The following is a 25,542-nucleotide window of genomic DNA, read 5'->3' as shown; positions in this document are numbered from 1 at the left end:
AGATATACCACATCCATTGGCTCCCCGTTATCTACCGCTCTGGTAATGTCCTCAAAAAATTCCACTAAATTAGTTAGGCACGACCTGCCCTTTATGAACCCATGCTGCATCTGCCCAATGGGACAATTTCCATCCAGATGCCTCGCTATTTCTTCCTTGATGATAGATTCCAGCATCTTCCCTACTACCGAAGTTAAGCTCACTGGCCTATAATTACCCGATTTCTGCCTACCTCCTTTTTTAAACAGTGGTGTCACGTTTGCTCATTTCCAATCCACCGGGACCACCCCAGAGTCGAATGAATTTTGGTCAATTATCACTAGTGCATTTGCAATTTCCCTAGCCATCTCTTTTAGCACTCTGGGATGCATTTCATCAGGGCCAGGAGACTTGTCTACCTTTAGCCCCATTAGCTTGCCCATCACTACCTCCTCAGTGATAACAATCATCTCAAGGTCCTCACCTGTCATAGCCTCATTTCTATCAGTCACTGGCATGTTATTTGTGTCTTCCACTGTGAAGACCGACCCAAAAAACCTGTTCAGTTCCTCGGCCATTTCCTCATCTCCCATTATTAAATCTCCCTTCTCATCCTCTAAAGGACCAATATTTACCTTAGCCACTCTTTTTTTGTTTTATATATTTGTAGAAACTTTTACTATCTGTTGTTATATTCTGAGCAAGTTTACTCTCATAATCTATCTTACTCTTCTTTATAGCTTTTTTAGTAGCTTTCTGTTGCCCCCTAAAGACTTCCCAGTCCTCTAGTCTCCCACTAATTTTGCCACTTTGTCTGCTTTTTCCTTCAATTTGTTACTCTCCCTTATTTCCTTAGATATCCAAGGTTGATTTTCCCTCTTTCTACCGTCCTTCCTTTTTGTTGGTATAAACCTTTGCTGAGCACTGTGAAAAATCGCTTGGAAGGTTCTCCACTGTTCCTCAACTGTTCCACCATAAAGTATTTGCTCCCAGTCTACGTTAGCTAGTTCTTCTCTCATCCCATTGTAATCTCCTTTGTTTAAGCACAAAACACTAGTGTTTGATTTTACCTTCTCACCCTCCATCTTTATTTTAAATTCCACCATATTGTGATCGCTCCTTCCGAGAGGATCCTTAACTATGTGATCATTAATCAATCCCGTCTCATTACACAGGACCAGATCTAGGACCGCTTGTTCCCTCGTAGGTTCCATTACATACTGTTCTGGGAAACTATCGCGGATACATTCTATCAATTCCTCCTCAAGGTTGCCTTGACCGACCTGGTTAAACCAATCGACATGTAGATTAAAACCCCCATGATACCTGCTGTACCATTTCTACATGCACAGTTATTTCTTTGTTTATTGCCTGCCCCGCCATAATGTTACAATTTGGTGGCCTAGAGACTACTCCTATCGGTAACTTTTATGCCTTACTATTCCTGTTTTCCACCCAAATGGATTCAACCTCATTCTCCTTAGCACCGATGTCATCCCTTACTATTGCCCGGATGTCATCCTTAAGTAACAGAGCTACACCACCTCCCTTACCATCCACTCTGTCCTTCTGAATAGTTTGATACCCTTTGATATTTAACTCCCGTCGTGACCATCCTTTAACCATGTTTCAGTAATGGCCATTAAATCATAGTCATTCACGATGATTTGCGCCATCAACTCATTTACCTTATTCCGAATACTACAAGCATTCAGGTAAAGTACACTTATGTTGGCTTTTATACCTCAGCTTTGAATCTTTACACCTCGATCAGTAACCTCTCCTAAGTTATATTTCCTCTTAACCTTTTTCCTAATTTTCCTTGTCGTTGAACCCATATCTTCATGTAACAACCTGCCGCGTCGCTTACCATTAATGTTTTTACTTCCCGTTTTATTCCTTTTAGTATTACTGGTCCTATTCACTGAGCTCCCCTCAGTCACTGTACCTTGTACTGTCACCTTTTTTGATTTTTGACTGTGGCTCCTCTGCCTTACACTTTCCCCCTTACTGCCTTTTGTTTCTGTCCCTGTTTTACTACCATCCGACTTCCTGCATTGGTTCCCATCCCGCTGCCACATTAGTTTAAACCCTCCCCAACAGCTCTAGCAGGTTCCAGTCCTGCCCAGGTGCAGACCATCCGGTTTGTACTGCTCCCACCTCCTCCAGAACCGGTTCCAATGCCCCAGGAATTTGAATCCCTCCTTCTTGCACCATCTCTCGAGCCACGCATTCATCCTATCTATCGTGACATTCCTACTCTGACTAGCTCGTGACACAGGTAGCAATCCTGAGATTACTACCTTTGAGGTCCTACTTTTTAGTTTAACTCCTAACTCCCTGAATTCAGCTTGTAGGACCTCATCCCGTTTTTACCTATATGTTGGTGCCTATGTGCACCACGACAGCTGGCTGTTCAACCCCCCCCCCCCCACCCCCCACCCCCAGAATGTCCTGCAGCCGCTCCGAGACATCCTTGACCCTTGCACCAGGGAGGCAACATACCATCCTGGAGTCTCGATTGCGTCCGCAGAACCGCCTGTCTATTCCCCTTACGATTGAGTCCCCTATCACTATAGCCCTGCCATTCTTCTTCCTGCCCAGCTGCACAGCAGAACCCGCCACGATGCCATGAACCTGGCTGCTGCTGCCTTCCCCTGGTGAGCCATCTCCCTCAACAGTATCCAAAGCGGTATATTGTTTTGCAGGGAGATGACCGCAGAGGACACCTGCACTGCCTTCCTACTCTTGCCCTGTCTTTTGGTCACCCATTTTCTATCTCCTCAGTAACTTTCACCTGCGGTGTGACCAACTCGCGAAACGTGCTATCCACGACGTCCTCAGCATGCTCCAAAGTGAGCCCATCCGCAGCTCCAGAGCCGTCAAGCGGTCTAACAGGAGCTGCAACTGGACACACTTCTTGCACGTGAAGGAGGAAGGGACAGTGGACGTGTCCCTGAGCTCCCACATCGCACACGAGGAGCATGACACGGGTCTGAGATCTCCTGCCATGTCTTAAACCTTTGGTTAACTTCAACAACTACAATGCCAAACAAAAAGACGAAGAAAAAATAAATAAATATACCAATGAAAAGAAAAAGAAAACAGATAAACTACTTACCAGTCACTTACCAAGGATAAAAAGCACCTCCTCCCCCCAAGTTTCGAATTCCCACCTAGATTCAAATTCCCAAACTCACTCTTGGCTGCGTCTTCTCTGGCTCACTGGGAGAACTCACTGGGAGTGAGTTACAAGTTGCTCTTTTAAATTGGCCTGAGTTGACTCCCCTCCCCCACCTGATTTTAGATCAAAGTAGATTAAGGTGACTGACACTTAACTGCTAACCAGTTAGTGAGTGGGTGGGGCAGCCCTGTAGAGTCTAGAGGGACATTTACTCTGTTTCTAACCTGTGCTGTACCTGTCCTGGGAGTGTTTGATGGGGCCAGTGTAGAGGGACATTTACTCTGTTTCGAACTCTGTGCTGTACCTGTCCTGGGAGTATTTGGGAATTAACCTAGTCTTATATTCCTAAGCAAGAAAACTGTCTAAAATATTCAGTGAATTTGAAGCTCTCGCTGCTGATGTTAGTAGACAATGGCTCGGTTTGTTCTTAATATATGCGGCACTGTCCTCAACGCATTTTAGAGACTGTTTTAAAATGAACAAGCTAGAAATTGTTAAAATAGCAGACGGGCAATGTCACATCAATCCCAGTTAATGCACCAACAGCAATTTGCAGGTTGCACAGATCCCATGTTGACATAAATAAATTCATTGAGATCCCCCACAAGATACTGCCATGCCGACATGCTGCTTTTAAATATTAAATACCTTCTCTTTCCATATTTTGTTTCCTTACAAAGACCATCATTACATCAACAGCTGCAACTGGTGTCCCTGGGAGCCATAATACTTCCCTGTTTGTCTCTGACTAACATCAGCTCTTGAGCACGATGCAACTGGCACTTGCAAAGCTAGATTCTGTGTACATTTGTTAAGGTTAGGATAAAGTGGTTTCAAATCAGAAAACGCTGCATAAACTTGCGTTTATCCAGCACTTTTTGCTTTTACATCAGATTTCAAGCGGCTAATTATTTAGCCTTTATTATGGCAGCACGGTAGCATTGTGGATAGCACAAATGCTTCACAGCTCCAGGGTCCCAGGTTCGATTCCGGCTTGGGTCACTGTCTGTGCGGAGTCTGCACGTCCTCCCCGTGTGTGCGTGGGTTTCCTCCGGGTGCTCCGGTTTCCTCCCACAGTCCAAAGATGTGCGGGTTAGGTGGATTGGCCATGCTAAATTGCCCATAGTGTCCAAAATTGCCCTTAGTGTAGGGTGGGGTTACTGGGTTATGGGGATAGGGTGGAGGTGTGGACCTTGGGTAGGGTGCTCTTTCCAAGAGCCGGTGCAGACTCGATGGGCCGAATGGCCTCCTTCTGCACTGTAAATTCTATGATATTTGTGAAGACAGTGCTGTTGCACATCCTAGATTGCTCTTTGAGAAAGACTGGAAATAGTCAGAAGGTTGATGTAGACCATTACATGTTAAATAAAATGGTGTAAATACCTTTCATTACAATACACAGCAGAAATAAATATTTCAGAAGGAAATATCATAGAGACATGTTTCAATGGCTGTACAGGATTGGAGGGAGAAGAAAGGAAGAGCAATAGTGATAGGGAATCATTATTTTGGGGAGCAGACAGGCATTCCTGTGATCATAGACGTGGTCCAGGATGGTTATGGTGCCCCCCTTCCCCTCCCTCCCCCCCGGTTCCAGGGTCAAGGATGTCAGGACAGCCTCCTGGGGGAGATTATACAGCCAATGGAACAATGACTAAGGTAGAAGGAGATGTGGTCCTGCAAGCACAATTTAGGGACATCGGGAGAAATTTAACCAGCAGGAAGTCAAATGTAGTAACCTCCAGCTTACTGCTATGCCACATGTGAACGGAAATAGGAGAATAAGGCGGAGGAATGCGTGGCCTGAAAGATGGTGCAGGAAGGAGGACTTTAGCTGAGACACTGAGACTAACTCTGGGAAGATGGGACATGTGTACAAGCCGGACAGGTTACACCTGAACAGAGCTGGGACTGAGTCCATTGCGAGGGCATTTTGCTAATGCTGTTGGGAGGGCTTTAAACTAACTCAGCAAGGGTGCTGAACCAACAGAGAATATTAAAGAGTATTACCAAGGTGCACAAAATACTGGGAGGGACACTGCAATAAAGAATAGTAAATTAATAGGTGGAGTCGGAATAAGGGAGAAAGTAATGAAGTCTAAGTCAGGGTTACTGTGCATATATGTGAATGTAAATAAATTTGGTGCAGATTAAGCTTTGGAAATATGATGTGGCGATAACAGAGACCTGGCTCAAGGAAGGGCAAAAATAATCTGGAACTTCCTGGATGAAAACGGAGATCGAAATTAAGATAAAGAAGACAAAGTGTGCTTCTGACAGGCGTCTGGTAGAAAGTGCTATTGAGAACCAAAAGGAGTTACAGCAGCTTCAGAGGGGAGGTGATAAAGCACATTAGAGAAGCAAAGAGGGATTATGAGAAAAGACAGGCAGCCAACATAAAGGGGAATCCCAAAGTCTTCTAAAGGCATATAAATAGTAAAAGGTTGGTAAAAGGAGGAGTAGAGCCAATTAGGGACCTAAAAGGGGATTTACACGTGGCAGGGTGCATGGCTGCGATATTAAATTAATACATTGCATCTGTCTTTACCAAGGAGGTAGATGCTATTCAGGCCATGCTAACAGTGGAGGAAAATCTGCATCACTTAAAGAGTTCAAAAATGATCAGGAGGAAACATTGGATACACTGTCGTACGTAAAGTTGACAAGTCACCGGGACCGAATGAGTTGCATTCAAGGATACTGAAGGAAGTGAGAGAGGAAATTGCCGGAGTACTGACCATAACCTTTCAGTCTCCTCTAGACTCAGGGCTGGAGAATTGCAGACATGATGCCTTTGTTCCACAAAGGTTGTAAGGAAATGCTCAGCAATTACAGACCAGTCAGTTCCACTTCAGTGGTGGGCAAGTTACTGGAAACAATTATTCGGGATAGAATTTGTATTCACATGGAAAAATGTGGGTTAATTGGGAAGAGACAACATGAATTTTCTAAAGGAGTAATAGTGTTTAATTAACTTCCTGGGTTTTTTGAGGAGGCAACAGAAAGGGTCAATGAGGTAATGCTGTTAATGTGATGTACATGGACTTTGAAAAGGCATTTGATACAGTGCGACACAACAGACTTGTGAGAAAAGTTAGGGCTCATGGAATAAAAGGGACAATTGTAACCTGGATAGAAAATTGGTTGAATAATAGAAAACAGGGAGTAATGGTCAATGGATTTTTTTTAGGCTGGTGGAAGGTTTATAGTGGTGTTCCCCAGGGGTCAATATTGGGACCTTTGTTTTTCCTGATATATATTAATGATCTAGATCTCGATGTGCAGAGAACAATTTCAAAGTTTGCGGATGGTATGAAACTTGAAAGTATTGTCAACTGTGAGGAGGACAGTGTGGAATTTCAAAAGGACATAGACAAGTTAGTGGAGTGGGCAGATGGGTGACAGATGACATTCAATGCAGAGAAGTTTGAGGTGGTGATATATTTTGGTGGGAAGAACATTGGCAGACAATATAAAATAAGGGGTACAATTCTGAAGGGGCTGCAGGAGCAACGTGACTTGAGTTTTCTGCGCATAGATCATTGAATGGCAGGACAGGTAGAGGGAGCAGTTAATAGAGCAGTTAGTATCCTGGGCTTTACTAATAGAGGCATGAACTTGTACAAGACAATAGTTAGACTCCAGCAGGAATATTGTGTACAGTTCTGGACACCACACTATAAGAAAGATGTGAATGCATTGGAGAGAGTGCAAAAGAGGCTGACAGGAATGGCTCTAGGGTTGAGAAAATTGAGTTATGAGGTTAGAATGGAGAGGTCGGGAATGGTCTACTTGGAGAGAAGAAGGCTAAGAGGAGATTGGATAGAGGTGTTCAAAATCATGAGGTGGTTGGACAGAGTAGATAGGGAGAAACTATTCCCCCTTGTAAAAGGATCAAAAACGTGAGGGCACAGATTTAAAGTGATTTTCAAAAGAAGCAAATGTAATGTGATAAAAAACAGTTAGTGATCACACAGCGATTGGCTGGGGGCTGGGATGCACTGCATGAAAGTGTGGTGGAGGCAGGTTCAATCGAGTCATTCAAGAGGGCATTAGATGATTATTTTGTGCAGGGTTTTGGAGAAAAGGCAGGGAATGGCACTAAGGCATGATGCTCATTTGGAGAGCCGGTGCAAACACAATGGGCTGAATGGCCTCCTGCGCCATGACAATTCTCTGATTCTGCGAATGGTGCACTGCCTTCATGGGACAGAAACGGTAAGGTTTGCGAGGCATGCAAGGTGAGGGTCTAAGTCATATCCAGATGAATTATCACATGAAGTGAATTCACCCTGACAGGGATGATCTTGGCTCTCCAAACAAAATAAACATTATCAAAGGTTTTTAACAGAGACAGTTCCTCTACACGATGAACTACCACTTGTGTGACGATGAGGAGATGTTAGGAAATTGGATCAAAGATGTAGTGGGCAATTTAGGAGTTAACAGCCTAAGGGTAAAACTGCTAGCACTGAGTCAGAGGTATGCGCCACACCTGGACTGAGTTACATTGCCCCATTCAGATTTGAACTCATTAATGGAAATAAACAGGATACCCCTGTTCAGGAGGGGTGAGTCCTCAAAATCCATTGTCCTCCAGGACACTGGTCTGACCAGCCATTAGCCCATTACTGATGTTGTCTTTTGTCTGTAAATTGGAGGATAGTTGCATGTTCATAGAATGGTCCTTTGATGTAAATGGGAGCGGGCAATCAAAAGTCGATACAGCGACGATGAATTCAAGTATGGGTACACCTGGACAGAACCATCTTGAGGGGTTGGGCGGAGCTTAGAGAGATAAAAGAATCGAACAGGTGTGGGCAGAAGGATTTGGAGACCGATTGAGAGAGGTCATGAAGAAACTACCACAGACACAGGCTTTTGGAAAGGTTTTGAAGGATAATCACTAACAGGCGGAATACTTTCTGCAATGCAAGTATCATTTTTGCCTTCCTGTGTAAGTGGATTTGAGAGTTGTATGTTCATTTTAAGTGCTGTTTAATGGGAAATCGTTTGTTAGGGTCAAACGATACACATAAGCTGTTCTTGTTAGGTTTGAAGTATAAAAGTTTAATTATTGTTTTTCTTTTGTTACAATAAAGTTTTTTTTTAGTAAAAATAGCCATTCCCGATTTTTCATGCAATCACTCCTGGCGCGAATCAGTCTTTCCGCACAGTCTTAAAAATAAAAAAAATGTTGCGGTTCTGGTCCAGTATCTTAGCCACTATTAGGATCTGGTCTGCCGTCCATAACAAAATTGGATACTCATTACCGGGATTCTTACATATAGTTCCTTGTTTGGCTTGGGGTTATTGAATTTAAAGACAATGAGTGTGTGTGGAACGATTGCATTCTTTTTGGGTTTGAAATTTGAATAGGGTGTGACTGGAAATGGTCCTTTCAGTTGCAAATCATTTCCTGGGTGTGGAAGAAATTATTTGGGGTGATTTACAAGGGGAGTTTGAAACAAAGCTTTTGAGCTTGGTGGAAAAACTGCAGTTAGCCTTCCCTCAAGGTGCAAAGAAGGCAGTAATAGTAGAAGCTGTAGCTCAGTATTGAAACCTGCCAGTGACACAGCCTGACCCATCAGAATTAGCTCGAATCCATCTGCAAATTAAAGAATTGGATATGCAGCAAAAACTGAAAGAAATGGAGATGAAATTGAGGAGGGAAATTGAAAGGAATAAGATTCAGGTGGAAAGGGAAAGATTAGCAAAGGAAGAGAGAGAGAGATTGGTAATGGCAGAAGCAAAAGAAAAAGAGAGAGTTTGAACTTTAGAAACTGGCACTGCAAGGAGAACGACAACTTAAAAGGTTGAAGTTAAAGGCAGTAGCTGAGGAAGGTCTGAAGGACGGGCAGCACGGTAGCACAGTGGTTATCACAGTTGCATCACAGCTCCAGGTCCCAGTTTCGATTCCCGGCTTGGGTCACTGTCTGTGCGGAGTCTGCATGTTCTCCCCGTGTCTGCGTGGGTTTCCTTCGGATGCTCCGGTTTCCTCCCACAGTCCAAAGATGTGCAGGTTAGGTGGATTGGCCATAATAAATTTCCCTTAGTATCCAAAAAGATTAGGTGAGGTTACAGGGATAGGGTAGAGGTGTGGGCTTGGGTAGGTGCTCTTTCCAAGGGCTGGTGCAGACTCGATGGGCCGAATGGTCTCCTTCTGCACTGTAAATTCTGATTCTATGAAATACCTCCCAGTCGAAAGCTTAGTCAGGAGAGAATTATTTTGGAAGAACTTAAAGATTTACTTCCCGCAGTAGTGAGAACTCATGTGGAAGAGCAAAGAGTTAAACGGCTGGACAGGCCACAGAAATGGCTGACGATTTTGAATTGGTTCACAAAGCAAATTGCGGTGTTCAACATCAATTTCAATCTGTGAAGGACATAAACTGGGGAAATTAGAAATTTACATGGGGTCCATACAGAGGAGGTGTTGTTAGTGATGTTAAGGAGAGTGTGCCTCAGAGTAAAAAGGAAACCAATGATAGTGGTGGAGAAATAAGAAAACGTCAGTGTTTTCATTGTGAACCCGGCGGGATGGAGTGGCGGGACCCTCTCCGGCGTCGGGCCGCCCCAAACGTGCGGAGAATTAGGGGCCAAGCCCTCACCTTGAGGGGCTAGGCCCGCGCCCAAGTGGTTGGCACGCCGCCGGCCGGCGGGAAAGGCCTTTGGCGCCATGGCAGCCGGGGCCGAAAGGACTTCGCCGGCCAGCGGAAGTCCGCGCATGTGCGGGAGCATCAGCAGCTGCTGACGTCATCCCCGCGCATGCGCTGGGGGAGTGTCTCTTATGCATCGGCCATGGTGAAGGCTGTGGCCGAGGCGGAGGGAAGAGTGCCCCCACGGCACAGGCCCGCCCGCGAATCGGTGGGCCCCGATCGCAGGCCAGGCCACCGTGGGGGCACCCCCCAGGGCCAGATCGTCCCGTGCCGCCCCCAGGACCCTGGAGCCTGCCCGCGCCACCTAGTCCTGCCGTTAAGAGAGGTGGTTTGATTCTCGCCGGCGGGACAGGCATTCCAGCAGCGGGACTTCGGCCCATCGCGGGCCGGAGAATCGCCGGGGGGGGGGGCCCGCCGACCGGTGCGGCGCGATTCCCGCCCCCGCCGAATATCCGATGCCAGAGAATTCGGCAACCGGCAGGGGCGGAATTCACACCAGCTCCCGGCAATTCTCCGACCCAGCGGGCGGCGGAAAATCCCGCCCGTGAAGTCGCAGTGTTGGTGGCTTAAGGAAAATACTGGGAAGACAGACTGGGTTAAACAGGATAAGCTAGTAGGGTTTATTAAAGTGGCAGGAAAAGTGACTGCTCCAGCGGAAAAGGGGCAACTGAGTGAACAACCTGTTCAGAAACAGATACCAGAACCTTTTAAGGAATTTATTTGTGAGGGTAAAGTTTACTCATGTGTACATGGTGGAGTAGGTAAGGAAATTAAGATCTTAAGGGACACAGGAGCAAGTCAATCTTTCATGGTGAGCGATGAGGAGATATGTAGTTTGGAAGGAGTATTGCCAGAAAAGGTGGTAATACGAGACATTAATGGTGAGAGCCTTAGTATGTCACTATGTAAGGTGAGGTTAGAGAATCCGGTGAAAAGTGGTGAAGTGGTAGTCGGCAATGTAGATAAAATACCATTTTTAGGGTTAGAATTTATCCTAGGTAATAATATAGCTAGATCACAGTTGGCAGTGCAGCCTTTTGTGGTTGAAAAGCCAGTGGAAAGTCAAACAATGGAGATGTTGTAAGAAGTATATCCGGGAGTGTTTTCTGATTGTGTGGTCACGAGATCACAAGGCCACAGGCTGAGACAGGAGGTAGAGAACTTGAGGAGTGCAAAAAGGAGGCTGACATTCAATTGTCAAAAAACATGTTTGATCAGGTGGTTAGCCAAGGCCAACAGCGGGTGGTGGATGAAGCGGATATCTTTAATTCAAGCAAGTTGGTTGAAATACAACAGAAAAATTCAGAGATAAGGAAGTTGTATCACAAAGAATATATGGAAATGGAAACTGAATGTATATCAGAGTGTTATTACATTAGAAATAATATATTAATGAGAAAATGGAGACCTTTACATATTTAAGAAGATGAGAAATGGGCAGAAGTTTATCAAGTGGTATTACCGGAGGGTTATAGAAAGGGGGTTTTGTCAAACCAGCATCTTTAATACCCATTCCAGCGTTTGAGGACCATTTTACGAGAGTCCTAATTGATTGCGTGAACCTTGCCTAAAACAAAACGTGGGAATCAGTATCTGTGACCAAATTAGCTGTGTCTACTAGATTTCCATTAAGAAACATTACATAGAGAGCTGTAGAGAAGCTAACCAAATGTTTTACTCGGTCTGTAATACCAAAAGAAATTCAATCAGATCAGGGATTCAATTTTATGTCAAAGTTATTCAAGGACGTGATGGGTAGCTTAAGTGTAAAGCAATTTAACTCAAACGCGTATCATCAGGAATCACAAAAAGCATTAGAAAGATGGCAACAAAACTCATCATGTTGAGGGCCTATGGTCAGGATTATCCAGAAGATTGGGATTAAGGAATTCCATTTATATTTTCGCAATTAGGAAGCACCTAATGAATCAACAAAATTCAGTCCATTTGAATTGAATTTTGTTCATGAGGTGAGAGGACCACTTAAATTGATCAAAGAGGAATTGGTGAGTCAGTATTTGGAGACTATGGGCGCTATTCTACCCCCATGCCGGGTAGGAGAATCGCCAGGGCGCCGCACGAATCGCACCACACCGCCCCGACTCTCGCACGGGATTCTCCCACCCCCCCGGAAACCAGCGGCGCGTGATTCGCACCGGGCCGCTCGGAGAACCGGCGAACGGCGATTCTCCGGCCCAGATGGGCCGAGCGACCGCTAAGACACACCATATTCCCGCCGGCGCTGTCCACCCCTGGTCACTGCTGGCGGGAACTCTGTGGGAACGCTGGGGGGGCAGCCTGTGGGGGAGGGAGGGGGTCTCCTTCACCGGGGACTGCTCCAGCGCTGTGCTGGCCCCCTGTGGGGGCCAGAATAGGTCGTGCCCGGGCTCTGTTCGCACCTTCGTGAAACGCGACGGTGTTCACAACGGCGCGACCACTTGGCCTCCATATCGGAGAATCGCCCTCTAAGTTGTTGACAAACTTTAGGGAGAGATTAAACAGGGCTGGTGAGTTGTCTAGAATGCATTTAAAATTCATCACAACATGTGATGAAGAAAGAGGCGGATAAGAAATCAAAAATTCATAATTTTGTTAGGGGGGAGAAACTACTAGTTTGTTACCAATGGTGGGGGAACCATTTAAGGCAAGATTTAATGGGCTTTATCAGATTGAAAGGAAATTGAGTGAGGTGAATTATTTGATAAGAATGCCAGACAGAAGAAGGAATCACAGAGTGTATCATGTCAATGTGCTCAAAAGGTATTTTGATGAAGAAGAAATGAAATGAAATGAAATGAAAATCGCTTATTGTCACAAGTAGGCTTCAAATGAAGTTACTGTGAAAAGACCCTAGTCGCCACATTCCGGCGCCTGTTCAGGGAGGCTGGTACGGGAATTGAACCGTGCTGCTGGCCTGCCTTGGTCTGCTTTAAAAGCCAGCTATTTAGCCCTGTGCTAAACCAGCCCCAAAGGAAGAAGTATTAATCATTGTAACTCAGGGAGAAGACATAAATCCGGACAATTCTGAATTTGGCATTCCTCAAATTAAATTGGACCATGAGGAAGCATTCATTAAATGGGAAGAATTATTGAGGTACCTTCCAGAGGAAAATCAAAATGACCTGAAAGAGTTATTACAGTCACATAGAGCTGTGTGTGGGAATAACTTGGGACATACAAAAGAAATTACGCATAATGTATCTATCGGAAATGCTTTCCCATTAAACAACACCCAACACCCATGCAAGCTCAATCCACTAAAGACAACACAGGTACAAACGGAGATGGCTGATTTTCTTAAATGCAAAACAGAACTCCTTGACAGAGGTAACAAAGCATTGAAGCCTAGGAAGCAGCTGGCATGGGAATTTCATCCAGCAGGAGGCATCAGTGATGGGTACACGGAAAGGAAAGCTAGTCTGGAAAGGCAGATTCAGAAGAAAGCTTAGATCCAGCAACAGATTGCACAGGAACTGCAGTATATCAGCAATCATCTGCATGCGATTGAAGAGGAGCATCAACTATAACAATGGATAGAGCTGCTCACAAGACAGCAGGTTGCAATGAAAGATACTGCAAGTACTGTGCAGCTCCAAGAGTAGTCAAATTCCTATCATAATGGTGAAACAGGAAGTGATAATACTCAGATCTGGTCAGGAGGGACAGATACAGGACTGAAGCTGTCTCACCATTTCACAGAGAGCATCGTCCGTGGTGGAATACAGAATCTGGAGGCTGAAAAGCTGGTTCAAATGCAGCCAGAATATTCAAAAAACTTTCAACATGCTATGATTGGTGTTTGACACTGTCCAAATGCACCAGCTGTTACCAATATTTCTGCCTGTCCTCAGCAGACAGCAAAGGAAGCAAAATACAAATAGTTGATGAATGTGAAGAACTGATGATGAATGAAGCACCATCGATCAGCAATCTGTCTTACTATTAACTGGAAAATTCTGCTGGTGTAGCCTGGCAATTGCATGTAATTGAATTATTGCTGAAGTTCTGTTGTGTTGTCGATAATATCAGGACTACTCGGACCGAACTAGGGTAAAGTTTGTCTGAAACAAATGCGATTGTTGATTATTATCATGACTGTGACATGGGTGAAGACTACAATGGACTATATTCATTTGATATTTGCTTGTTCAAAAATGTAACATGGGCCGGGATTCTCCGCCGGCATGATTCTCCGTTATGCCAGCGCCTGGGTGTTTCCCGACGGCATGGGGCTGCTCCACAATGGGAAACCCCATTGACTGGCCGACATAACAGAGAATCCCATCGGCCAGTCGGGGCAGGAATGTGGTGTGGCGGGGCGGAGAATCCCGCTCATGATATATCATATAGAATGTACAGTGTATGTAATCTTAAGGAATATTTAAAATTGGAAAGGGTTCTGAAATTGAAGCCATCTATGTATATTGGTGGTTCAGTTTTTTATTTAGGAGTGAGGTGTGATGATGAGGAGATTTTAGGAAATTGGATCAAAGGTGTAGTGGGCAATTTGGGGTTAACAGAGAACAAAGAAATTTACAACACAGGAACAGGCCCTTCGACCCTCCAAGCCTGCACCAACCATGCTGCCCGTCTATACTAAAACCTTCTGCACTTCCGGGGTCCATATCCCTCTATTCGCATTCTATTCATGTATTTGTCAAGATGCCCCTTAAACGTCACTATCGTCCCTGCTTCCACCACCTCCTCCGGCAGCGAGTTCCAGGCACCCACTACCCTCTGTGTAAAAAACTTGCCTCGTACATCTCCTCGCACCTTAAACCTATGCCCCCAAATAATTGACCCCTCTACCCTGAGAAAAAGTATCTGGCTATCCACTCTGTCTATGCCCCTCATACTTTTGTATCAGGTCGCCCCTCAACATCCTCTGTTCCAGTGAGAACAAACCAAGTTTATTCAACCTCTTTGTCCTTCGCAGATTGAAATTGATGTTGAACACCATATTTTGCTTTATGAACCAATTCAAAATCATCAGCCATTTCTGTGGCCTGTCCAGCCGTTTAACTCTTTGCTCTTCCAGCTTGTGGGTAAACTGCTAGCACTGAGGCAGAGGTAGACACCAACACCTGGCCTGAGTTCCATTGTTCCATTCAGCCTTAAACTTGTAAATGGGAATAAACAGGGTACCCCGTTCAGCCGGGGTGATTCATTCATGATCCATTGTCCTCCAGGACACCCTAGTCTGACCAGCCATTAACCCAATAAGGTGGCTTCCTGATGGCTTCTTTTGTCCATAAATTGGAGGTTAGATGCATGTTCATAGCGTGGCCCTACTCTTTTGTATAAAAGTTCTGATGGCAGCATTTAAAGACCGAGAAGTTGTTCTAGTGTCCCAGCTAACATTCATCCCGCTACCCTGCACTACCAAAAAACAGATATGTGGGGCATTTGCGGTTTTATAAGACTCTGATGTGGATGTTGGATATATTCCTGTTCCGATCATCAAGCAACTCATTAACTGCTCAGTAATGGCCTTGGAATGTACTGAGGGTATGAAAGGCATCATACAAATGTAAAATGTTCTTTTTAATTTTAAGGGAGTGGGCACTCAAAAGTCCAGATAGCGATGATGAGTTCAAGTCAGGGCACTGTCATGTGAGAGTACCTTTAAGAAATGGATGTTTAAGCAATGCACCTTTTAGAAATGGAGTTGATCATATTACTGAAGTGATGTCACAGGGGGGGAGCTGAGCTCACTTCTGCTTTTTGGGAGTTTTAGTTTCAGTTTGAGACAGCCGCTTGGGAGTGTCTGTGTGTTTTTCTGAGAGCTGCAGGAAGAAAACACATAGCTGGTCTGTGGATGTCTGCAAATCCAAAGACTATAAATATATTGAATGTAACCTAATGTGTTATTATTTTTGAAGGTTTGAAGTCTTTTGGATGTTTAAAGGAACAGTTTGAAGGATTATTTAGTGTTGTAGTCTTTTGGGGTTATCTTTGAAGTAATGGGTGTTAAGATATTCAATGTTTGTTTTTAAAAGGTTAACTTGGGTTCATAGAATAAACATTGTTTTGTTTTAAAACCCCTTTGTCCATCTCTGCTGTATCACACCTGGAGAGTGCTTCCACCACAATCTATTGAAAGTTGTGGATCGGTTGAACTCCATGAAACACTTTGAGATTCTGTAAACCCAGACCCATAACAATTGGGGGCTCGAGGGGGATAAAAGTCTATCGATTGGATTGGCTTAATGAACTTAAAGACAGTGAGGGGTGAGCATATTGTGGTTGCTTTCCAGGGGTCGTATTTTAGTTTTTTAAGTGGCGAGTGTGTTGTGGACAATGGCTTTTTCAGAGGCTCAGAGGTTTTTGGGGGTGGACACGGTAACTCACAATACCTTACGGACAGAGACTAAAAGCAGACTGTTAGATTTGGCAAAAACATTGCAGTTAACATTGCCTGGCAAAATGTGAAAAGATGAGGTACTTACCGCGGTTGCTGGCCATTTCATTTTGCCTGCGATACATTCTGACTCATTAGAAATGGCAAAGCTCCCGTTGCAGATTAAGCAATTTGAACATGAAAAAGAATTAAAGCAGCTTGAATATGCAATGAGAGAAAAAGAAAAGGAGAGAGAAGAAAGAAACAAAGAAAGAGATAGAGATAGAGAGGAAAGGGAAAAAGAGAGAGAGTTTGAACTTCATAAAATGGCTAAGAAACATGAAAATCAGTTAAAATTGGCAGACGCAAAGGGAAACATACAGTTGGATGAGATTGGTGAGGATAGTAAGACAGAGCGTCATAGTCAAAGACGTAGTGGGGATCTATTTAAATATGTCCAAGCATTGCCAAGGTTTGACGAGAAGGAGGTAGAAGCCTTTTTCATTTCATTTGAGAAGGTAGCTAAACAAATGAAATGGCCACATGACATGTGGGTATTACTGATTCAAACAAAGCTGGTAGGTAGAGCGAGTGAAGTGTTTGCATCATTACCGGGGGGGGGGGGGGGGGGGTATCTGGAACGTACAAGGAGGTGTAAAAAATCCATCTTAGGTGCATAAGAGCTAGTGCCTGAAGCTTACAGACAAAGGTTTAGAAATTTAAGGAAAGAATTTGGTCAAACATACATGGAGTTTGAAAGGCTCAAACAGAGTAATTTTGATAGGTGGATAAGGGCTTTGAAAATAGACCAAACGTATGAAGCTCTCAGGGAAATTATACTTTTGGAGGAGTTTAAAAATTCAATTCCTGATGTAGTGAGAACTCATGTGGAAGAGCAGAGGGTGAAAACTGCGAGATTAGCAGCAGAAATGGCAGATGATTATGAATTAGTTCATAAATCAAGGCTTGGTTTGCGACATCAGTTTCAGCCGGTAAGGGATAGAAACTGGAGACATGAGAAATACTCAAGTGGTAAAGGTAAAGGTGATCTGATGGGAGATAATAAAGAGAGTGTACCTCAGATTAAAAAAGAAATCCAGGAGGGTGGAAGAGAAATGAAAAGTTTCAAATGTTTTCACTGTAATAAACTAGGCCATGTAAAGTCACAGTGTTGGTGGTTGAAGAAAAGCACTGGGAAGGCTGATGTGGTAAAACAGGATAAGACAGTGGGGTTTGTTAGAGTGGTAAAGGAAAGCCCAAGAGAAGCGAAGGAGGTGCAAATGATTGTACAGCCTGTTCAAGTAGTAATTGATAAGAAGGTGCCAGATGTCTTTAAAGAATTTACTTGTGTGGGTAAAGTTTACTCATGTGTATCAGGAGGAGCAGGTAAAGGAGTCACAATTTTAAGAGATACAGGAGCTAGTCAATCTTTAATGGTTAGAGATGAGGAATCATGTAGTTTGGGAAGAATGTTGCCAGAAAAGGTGGTAATATGTGGAATTCAGGGTGAGAGGAGTAGCGTTCCATTATATAAGGTAAGGTTGGAAAGTCCAGTGAAGAGTGGTAGTAGGAGTAATAGAGAAACTATCTTGTCCAGGAATACAGTTTATCTTGGGTAATGATATAGCTGGATCGCAAGTGGGAGTGGTTGATAAGCCAGTGGAAAATCAGACAACTGAAGTGTTGAAGAACGAATATCCTGGGATTTTTCCGGATTGTGTCGTAACAAGGTCACAAAGTCACAGGTTAAGACAAGAGGAGAAATCAAAGAGTGAAGATGAAATTGAAGTGCAATTATCAGAAACGATTTTTGATCAGATGGTTGAAAAAGAACAAGAACAGGTGGAGGGTGAGGCGGATATTTTTAGTTCAGGAAAATTGGCGGAGTTACAACAGAAAGATGTAGAAATAAAACGGATATATCAGAAAGCATATACGGAAGAGGAATCTGAGAGTATACCAGAGTGTTATTATCGTAAAAGGGATGTCATGATGAGAAAATGGAGACCTGTACATATGCAGGTGGATGAAAAGTGGGCAGAAGTTCATCAAGTAGTGTTGCCGGAATGGTATAGAAAGGAGGTGTTGCGAGTGGCACATGAGGTACCAGTGGGAGGTCATTTGGGGATAAGGAAAACTCAAGCTAAAATCCAGAAACATTTTTATTGGCCTGGACTACATAAAGATGTAGTTACATTTTGTCAATCATGTCACACATGTCAAGTGATAGGGAAACCTCAAGCAGTGATAAAACCAGCGCCCTTAATACCCATTCCTGCATTTGAGAAACCTTTTACAAGGGTCCGAATTGATTGTGTAGGACTGCTTCCTAAAACAAAAAGTGGGAATCAATATCTTTTGACTATAATCGATGTGTCTACTAGGTTTCCAGAGGCCATTCCAGTACGTAATATTACAGCTAAAAAGATTGTGGAGGAGTTACTTAAATTATTTACTAGATATGGACTACCCACAGAAATTCAATCGGATCAAGGATCAAATTTTACCTCAAAGTTATTCAAAGAAGTTATGGATAGTTTAGGAATAAAACAATTTAAATCAACTGCGTACCATCCAGAATCGCAGGGAGCGTTAGAAAGGTGGCATCAGACATTAAAGACAATGTTGATGGCTTATTGTCACGATCATCCAGAGGATTGGGATAAAGGAATTCCATTCGTCCTGTTTGCAATTAGGGATGCACCTAATGAGTCAACCAAATTTAGTCCTTTTGAACTAATCTTTGGTCATGAGGTAAGAGGACCACTTAAATTGATTAAAGAAAAATTGGTGGGTGAGAAATCGGAAGTTACACTATTGAATTACTTGTCAAATTTTAGGGAACGATTAAATAGAGCAGGTGAGTTGGCTAGACAACATTTGAAAGTTGCACAAAAGGTGATGAAACGGGTAGCGGACAAGAAATCCAAAGTTCGTAGTTTTGCCAGTGGAGATAAAGTTTTAGTGCTGTTATCAGTGGTAGCTTAGCCTTTAAAAGCTAGGTTTTGTGGACCTTATCAGATTGAATGGAAATTAAGTGAGGTGAATTATGTGGTAAAAACACCAGATAGAAGGGAGACTCACCGAGTGTGTCATGTGAATATGCTTAAAAGTTACTTTGAAAGGGAAGGAGAGAAAAAGGAGGTTTTAATGATTCTAACTCAAAGTGACGAACCAAATCCAGATGACTGTGAATTTGACATACCTCAAATTAAATTGGAAAATGAGGATGTTCTTAAAAATTGGGATGAATTGTTAAGTTATCTTCCAGAGGAAAAACAAACTGACCTGAAAGAGTTATTGATATCACATGGGCAAGTTTGTAGAGATAAATTGGGAAGTACTAAAATGGTTATACATGATGTAGATGTGGGAAATGCTGTTCCTATCAAACAACATCCATATAGACTTAATCCGTTAAAATTGGCACAGGTTAACAAAGAGATTGAGAGTATGCTTAAAAATGGCATAATTGAAGTGGGTTGCAGCCAATGGAGCTCACTCATATTGATGGTACCTAAACCAGATGGTACCCAATGGTTGTGTGTGGACTTTATCCGAAAGGGCAAAGGAGATTTCAGCTTTTGTGACTCCAGATGGTACATACCAATTCAAAGTTATGCCAGTTGGCATGAAAAACGCACCAGCCACATTTCAACGGTTAACTAATACAGTTGTTTCAGGATTACCCAATTGTGCGGTATATATCGACGATCTGGTATTTTTCAGCCAGACATGGAAAGAACATTTAAAACATCTTATGGAGTTATTCGATCGACTTCAGGAGGCGGGTTTGGTGATAAACCTAGCCAAAAGTGAATTTGGAAAAGCCCAAGTCACTTTCCTTGGCCATACAATCGGACAGGTCGATTTGTCCCACGGGATGTGAAAACAAAAGTTATTGGGGAGTTTCCGATACCCTCGACATGACGGGAAATAATTTGATTTCGTGGCATGAGTGGATTTGATTGAACCTTTAGACATAGACATAGAACAATACAGCCCAGTACAGGCCCTTCAGCCCACAATGTTGCACCGAAACAAAAGCCATCTAACCTACACTATGCCATTATCCATATGTTTATCCAATAAACTTTTAATGCTTTGTGCAAAGGATTTGTAGCGTGGTTGCTCCACTGATGGACTTGCTGATGAATTGTCAAAAATTTCAATGGACAGCAGACTTTCAACAGGCATTTGACTGTCTGAAAGCTGTGGTAACTGACTGAACTGAAGTATCTAACTTTAAAGAGAAATGCCGAGGCATAGAGGAATGGATGAATCGTGCAGAGACTTTCTTGTTCAAAGAGACTCAATCGAGAAGGATTTTGGTTGGAGGAAGAAGAACGAAGGGAAGAAAATGGACTATATTATTATACCTGTTTGCGTGTGTTGTTTTTTTTTGAACCGGTGAACTGTTTTTACTGTGTGCATTTCTTAATTGATGGTGCAAAGGTGTAAAATGAAACCATCTTGAAGTTGATGGTTTATTTTTTCTTCTTGGGAGGAGGTGTCATGTGAGAGTACCTTTAAGAAATGGATGTTTAAACAATGTACCTTTTAGAAATGGAGCTGATCATATTACTGAAGTGATGTAAGAGGGTGGGGGGAGCTGAGCTCACTTCTGCTTTTTTGAATTTCAGTTTGAGAGAGCAGCTTGGGTGTGTCTGTGTGTTTTGCTGAGAGCTGCAGGAAGAAACACAGAGCTGGTCTGTTGATTTCTGCAATCCAAGGACTATAAATATATTGAATGTAACCTAATGTGTTATTATCTTTGAAGGTTTGAAGTCTTTTGGATGTTTAAAGGAATAGTTTGAAGGATTATTTAGTGTTGTAGTCTTTTGGGGTTATCTTTGAAGTAATGGGTGTTAAGATATTCAATGTTTTTATTTTAAAGGTTAACTTGAGTTCATAGAATAAACATTGTTTTGTTTTAAAAACCATTTGTCCATCTCTGCTGTATCACACCTGGAGAGTACGCCGTGTGCTTCCCACACCACTATCTATTAAAAGTTGTGGGTCGGTTGAACTCCATGAAACACTTTGGTGTTCTGTAAACCCGGATCCATAACAATACGCCTAGACAGAAACATTTTTGAGGGGCTGGGCAGTTCTTAGAGAGATAAAAGAATCCTGTGCGAACAGGTAGGGGAAGAAGGATTTGGAGACTGATTGAGAGATGTCATGAAGAAACTGCCACAGAGATAGGCTTTCGGAAAGGGTCAGAAGGAGACTCACTAACAGCAGGTATATGGGCTGGATTCTTCCAAATTGAGACTATGTCCCCATGCTGCCGTAAAAATGTTGGGGTTTTACTCCAGAAATTCCTGCAAATAAGTTCAACAAATTCATAGCCCTGCAGGGGGCTACCAGGGACCTGGAGTGAATTGCGCAGGTTTTGCTGCAGATACGGGGATCCGTACTTCTGGGTCAGAGCACTCATGCACAGGCCGGCGGCCTGCAGCGGCTGCGCCGTGCTCCATGGCGGGTTTGGACCACGGAGCCACACCGAAGGAAGAGACCCCCTGATCGGCCGCGCGCCCGAGCCTCAAACCCTGCACATTCAATCGGCAGCCAGCTATAAGGCCCCCCCTGGTCTCCAATCCACTCCCCCCCGACTAAAGTGGCCGCGGACTGAGTCCGTAGCCGCCACGCGAGCATCCCGACCGGCAATAGATGTTTATTTCCACGCCGTCGGGACCTTGGCCGGTCGAGAGCGGAGGTTTGCTGAGTGGGTCTCTGGCAATGGCCCCCCAGCGCGGCATAATCCATGGTGACGCCGATTGTCGGTGCCCGGAAAATTGCCGAACCGGTGCCCGGCCCGATTACGGCATCAAACTGGATTCTCCTCCCTGGCACCGGCCACGATTTCGGCGTCGGGCTGCGGAGAATCCAGCCCATGTTCTGCAATGCAAGTACCATTGTTTGCCTGCCTGTGTAAGTGGAGTTGAAAGCTGTATGTTAATTTTACGTGCTGTTTAATAGGTAATTGTGTGGTCGCGTTAAGAGATACAAGTAAGCTGTTCTTGTTTGGGTTGAAGTTTAAAAGTTTAAATAATGTTTTTTTTTGTTATAATAAAGTTTTGTTTGTTAAAATAACCAAGCCTTTTTTCTGATGCACTCACTCTTGGAGTGAACTGTCTTACCAATAAAAAACTTTGTGATTCTGGTCCAGTACCTTAGCCACTGTTGGGATCTGGTCTGGCATCTGTAATACTTGAAATTAATTAGAATCAGTGACAGGTACCTCAATAGAATGCAGAACATGGCATCAGTGTTGTTTAAGAATGTTGTCTTAATTTCTTTTTAATCACTCTCAGGTATTTATTGCCTGTCTATAATTGCCCTTGAGAATGTGGTGGTGAGACTTCTTGAACTTCAGCAGCCCATGTGGTAGGTACTCCCACAATGCTGTTGGATAGGGAGTTTCAGGATTTTGACCCAATTATGATGAAGGAGCAGTGATATAGGTCAAAGTCAGGATGGCGTGTGACCTGGAAGTGATGGTATTCACATGCACAATGCTGTATTTGTAATTCTAGTTGGTGGCGGCTTTGGGTGTGGGCTGTGTTGCTGAAGACACTTTGGTCAGTGATTATAAGCAGCCAGCCAGAGCTCCATGAAGGGGGTTTCCTGATAACAAAGGGTCTGGGTGTGACAGGCTTGAGTTTCTACTCTTTTGATTAGAAAAATCAAATTAAACATGAGTCAGGGGATGACAGACCCTGTTGGGGCACTACAACCGAAACAAAACGGTAAAGGAAGCTTAACTAACTGAACCAAAATGTAATTCCCCGGGACGTGATGATACATCCTAGCCCCCATGATGCCCAATGGTCGTGGAAGGCCTAAAGTGTGGCAGTAGATGCCTTGGGTGCTCCCTCAACCGGCCGTGAATGTTGCCACAGTAGGGGGGGGCGGACAGTTATATCAGACAACCCCCTCAACCACTTGCTGACTGGACCCATTAATGGTCAACTTGGCCGGGCCCAGCAGCAGGCTTACAAGGAGGGCCTCCTCCTTCCCAACAATCCCCTGCCACCCCCCCCCACCCCCCTCTCTTCCGACCCCGGTATTGGGAGAGGGTTTAGTGATGGGGTCAATTACCTTTTTTCGTCCTTATATAATCTTCTGGGCTTAGTAGGTGAATTAGAATTAAAAAGAACATTTTGAGGGCAGCACAGTGGTGCAGTGGTTAGCATTGCTGCCTCACGACACCGAGGTCCCAGGTTCGATCCCGGCTCTGGGTCACTGTCCGTGTGGAGTTTACACATTCTCCCCGTGTGGAGTTTGCACATTCTCCCCGTGTTTACGTGGGTTTCGCCCCCGCAACCCAAAAGATGTGCAGGCTAGGTGGATTGGCTACACTAAATTGCCCCTTGATTGGAAAAAATGAATTGGGTACTCTAAATAAAAAAAAAAAGAACATTTAGCATTTATATGATGCCTTTCATACCCTCAGTACATTCCAAGGCCATTAGTGAGCAGCTAATGAGTTACTTGGTAAACGGAACAGGAATACATCCGACATCCACCACAAGGTCTTACAAAACCGCAAATGATCTGCTTATCTCTTTTGTGGTGGTGCGCGATAGCTGGATGAATGTTGGCTGGGATAAAAGAACAACTTCTAGGTCTTCAAATGCTGCCGTCAGGACTTTTACATTCAAAGTGAAGACGATAACAGGCCCTGGTTTAATGTCTCAGCTGTTGTGACCTTGGGAATTGGCCTCGATTGTGAACTCAAGTTCTGGAATGGGGTTTGACCCATGAACCATAGGGCTTAGATGTGAGAGTGCTCCAGCTGAGCTCGTACTTGCCTAATCAGATAATCAGAATAGATCATGCTATTTAGCATGAGAGAGTCAGAGAATCATGCAATGGTTAAAGAACAGTAGGAGGCTATTCAGCCTATCAGGTCTGTGCCAGCCCTCTGCAAGAGCAACTCGGCACGTCTCACTTCCTCGCCGTTTCTCCGTAATCCTGCAAATATTTCCTCTTTAGATAATTATCCAATACCCTTCCTAGAGCCACGATTGAATCTGTCTCCACCACACTCTCGGTGCATGCCAGATCCTAACCACTTGCTGTGATTTTCCTCACGTCGCCGTGAGTTCTTTTGCCAATCACCTTAAATCATAGAAACATAGGAGTAGGCCAATTGGACCCTTGGAGCCTGCTCTGTCGTTCTGTATGATCATGGCTGATCCTCTATCTCAATGCATTACTCTCCTCATATCCCGTGCCCCTTGACACCTTTATTTCGATGTCCTTTGGACAGCAATCCCGTACCTGGTCCAGAAGGGATTGTACTAAATACCAGGTGGGTGTGTGGAGAATATGGCGTGGGAATATGGAGAATTCCAAGCTGATGATAATGTGTGCCGCTTTCACGGAGTAAAACGTCCAAATTGTACAGTGTCTGCTGGGCTTACCTGCTGATTCGATGCCCATGGTGCTGTGGTTCCCTCAGCTTGAATGCTCACGATCTTGTCTCCTTCTATGATGATGTCAGCTGGGCAGATCCCCGAATCCAACACCACTTTTCTGCTCCTCACCACAGACAGCTGACAGCCTGCTTCCATTTCGAAACAAAATTCTTCCAGGCTGCTCTGAATCCTCATGCCATGTGACCAGTCAACTCTGTACCTAAACCACCACGCCAATCATTAACAAAAGAGACTTGACTGATTGACAGCAGGTAAACACAACATTTTTTAAAATGGTGTAACAAGGTCCATGCGGGGCAGGAACCTGAAGGGCAAAAGACATCTGTTTGTCGACCTGTTTAAATCTATTTTATGGGAGTGGACTTCACTGACTCGGCCAGCATTTATTCCCCATCTCTAGTTGCCCTTCAGAAGATGGTGGTGAGCTGCCTACTTGAACCGCTGTACTCCCCGATGTCATTCTACTATTTGTCACTCTGCATGGCAATTACCTTGATGAGGAAATTGCTCATAAAACATTGACATTGATTATCCTACAAATACAAACAGCTGGAACACTTTGGTACGACTTGTTGCTGTCTGGCAGCGGAGGATCCCAGCGGAGGACCCCAGCGGAGATGCCTCTACAGAAGAGTCCTCCTCCCTTAGTTTCGGGACCCTGGGGTGGAGGGTGTTGCACACAGCAGTCCCGTACAACCGAAGAATGCATCAGTTCATGGACTTGCAAGTGCCTTCCTTTTTGCAGCCTTGTGGAGTCCGCGAACTATGCTGACATAGGTTGTTTTAGACTGCACCCCCTTTTCTGTTATTTAAAAAAACCTTTTGTTGCAATTTTGTTTGCACTCCAGCCCCACGCTCCTGATCTACGGGAACCACGGTGCAGAGAGGGTGGGGAAGGAGGAGGACCTCCTCGCCAATCTGCTCCTGGGC

At 44.2% G+C, this 25,542-nt stretch overlaps 1 protein-coding gene across 6 annotated transcripts in view; it reads right to left on the bottom strand.

Moving 5' to 3' along the window:
- LOC140390012 (allantoinase, mitochondrial) overlaps positions 1-24,784 on the bottom strand; it is a 124,477-nt gene extending 99,693 nt beyond the window's left edge. For 4 of the 6 annotated variants that reach the window (XM_072474812.1, XM_072474814.1, XM_072474813.1 and 1 more), the window contains exon 1: positions 24,598-24,784. In XM_072474812.1, the coding sequence (XP_072330913.1) occupies positions 24,598-24,747 (150 nt within the window). In that variant the 5' untranslated portion in view covers positions 24,748-24,784. Of the gene's footprint in view, positions 1-3,100; positions 3,208-24,597 lie in introns of those variants that run through there. The other 2 variants (XM_072474816.1, XM_072474815.1) reach the window with 2 other exon arrangements.
- Positions 24,785-25,542: the final 758 nt, after the last annotated feature.

The sequence above is a fragment of the Scyliorhinus torazame genome, chromosome 14 (assembly GCF_047496885.1).
Source record: "Scyliorhinus torazame isolate Kashiwa2021f chromosome 14, sScyTor2.1, whole genome shotgun sequence".
In the NCBI taxonomy this organism is placed as follows: domain Eukaryota; kingdom Metazoa; phylum Chordata; class Chondrichthyes; order Carcharhiniformes; family Scyliorhinidae; genus Scyliorhinus; species Scyliorhinus torazame.
The sequence above is the reverse complement of the archived record's forward strand: the minus strand, read 5'-3'. Positions and strand labels throughout refer to the sequence as shown.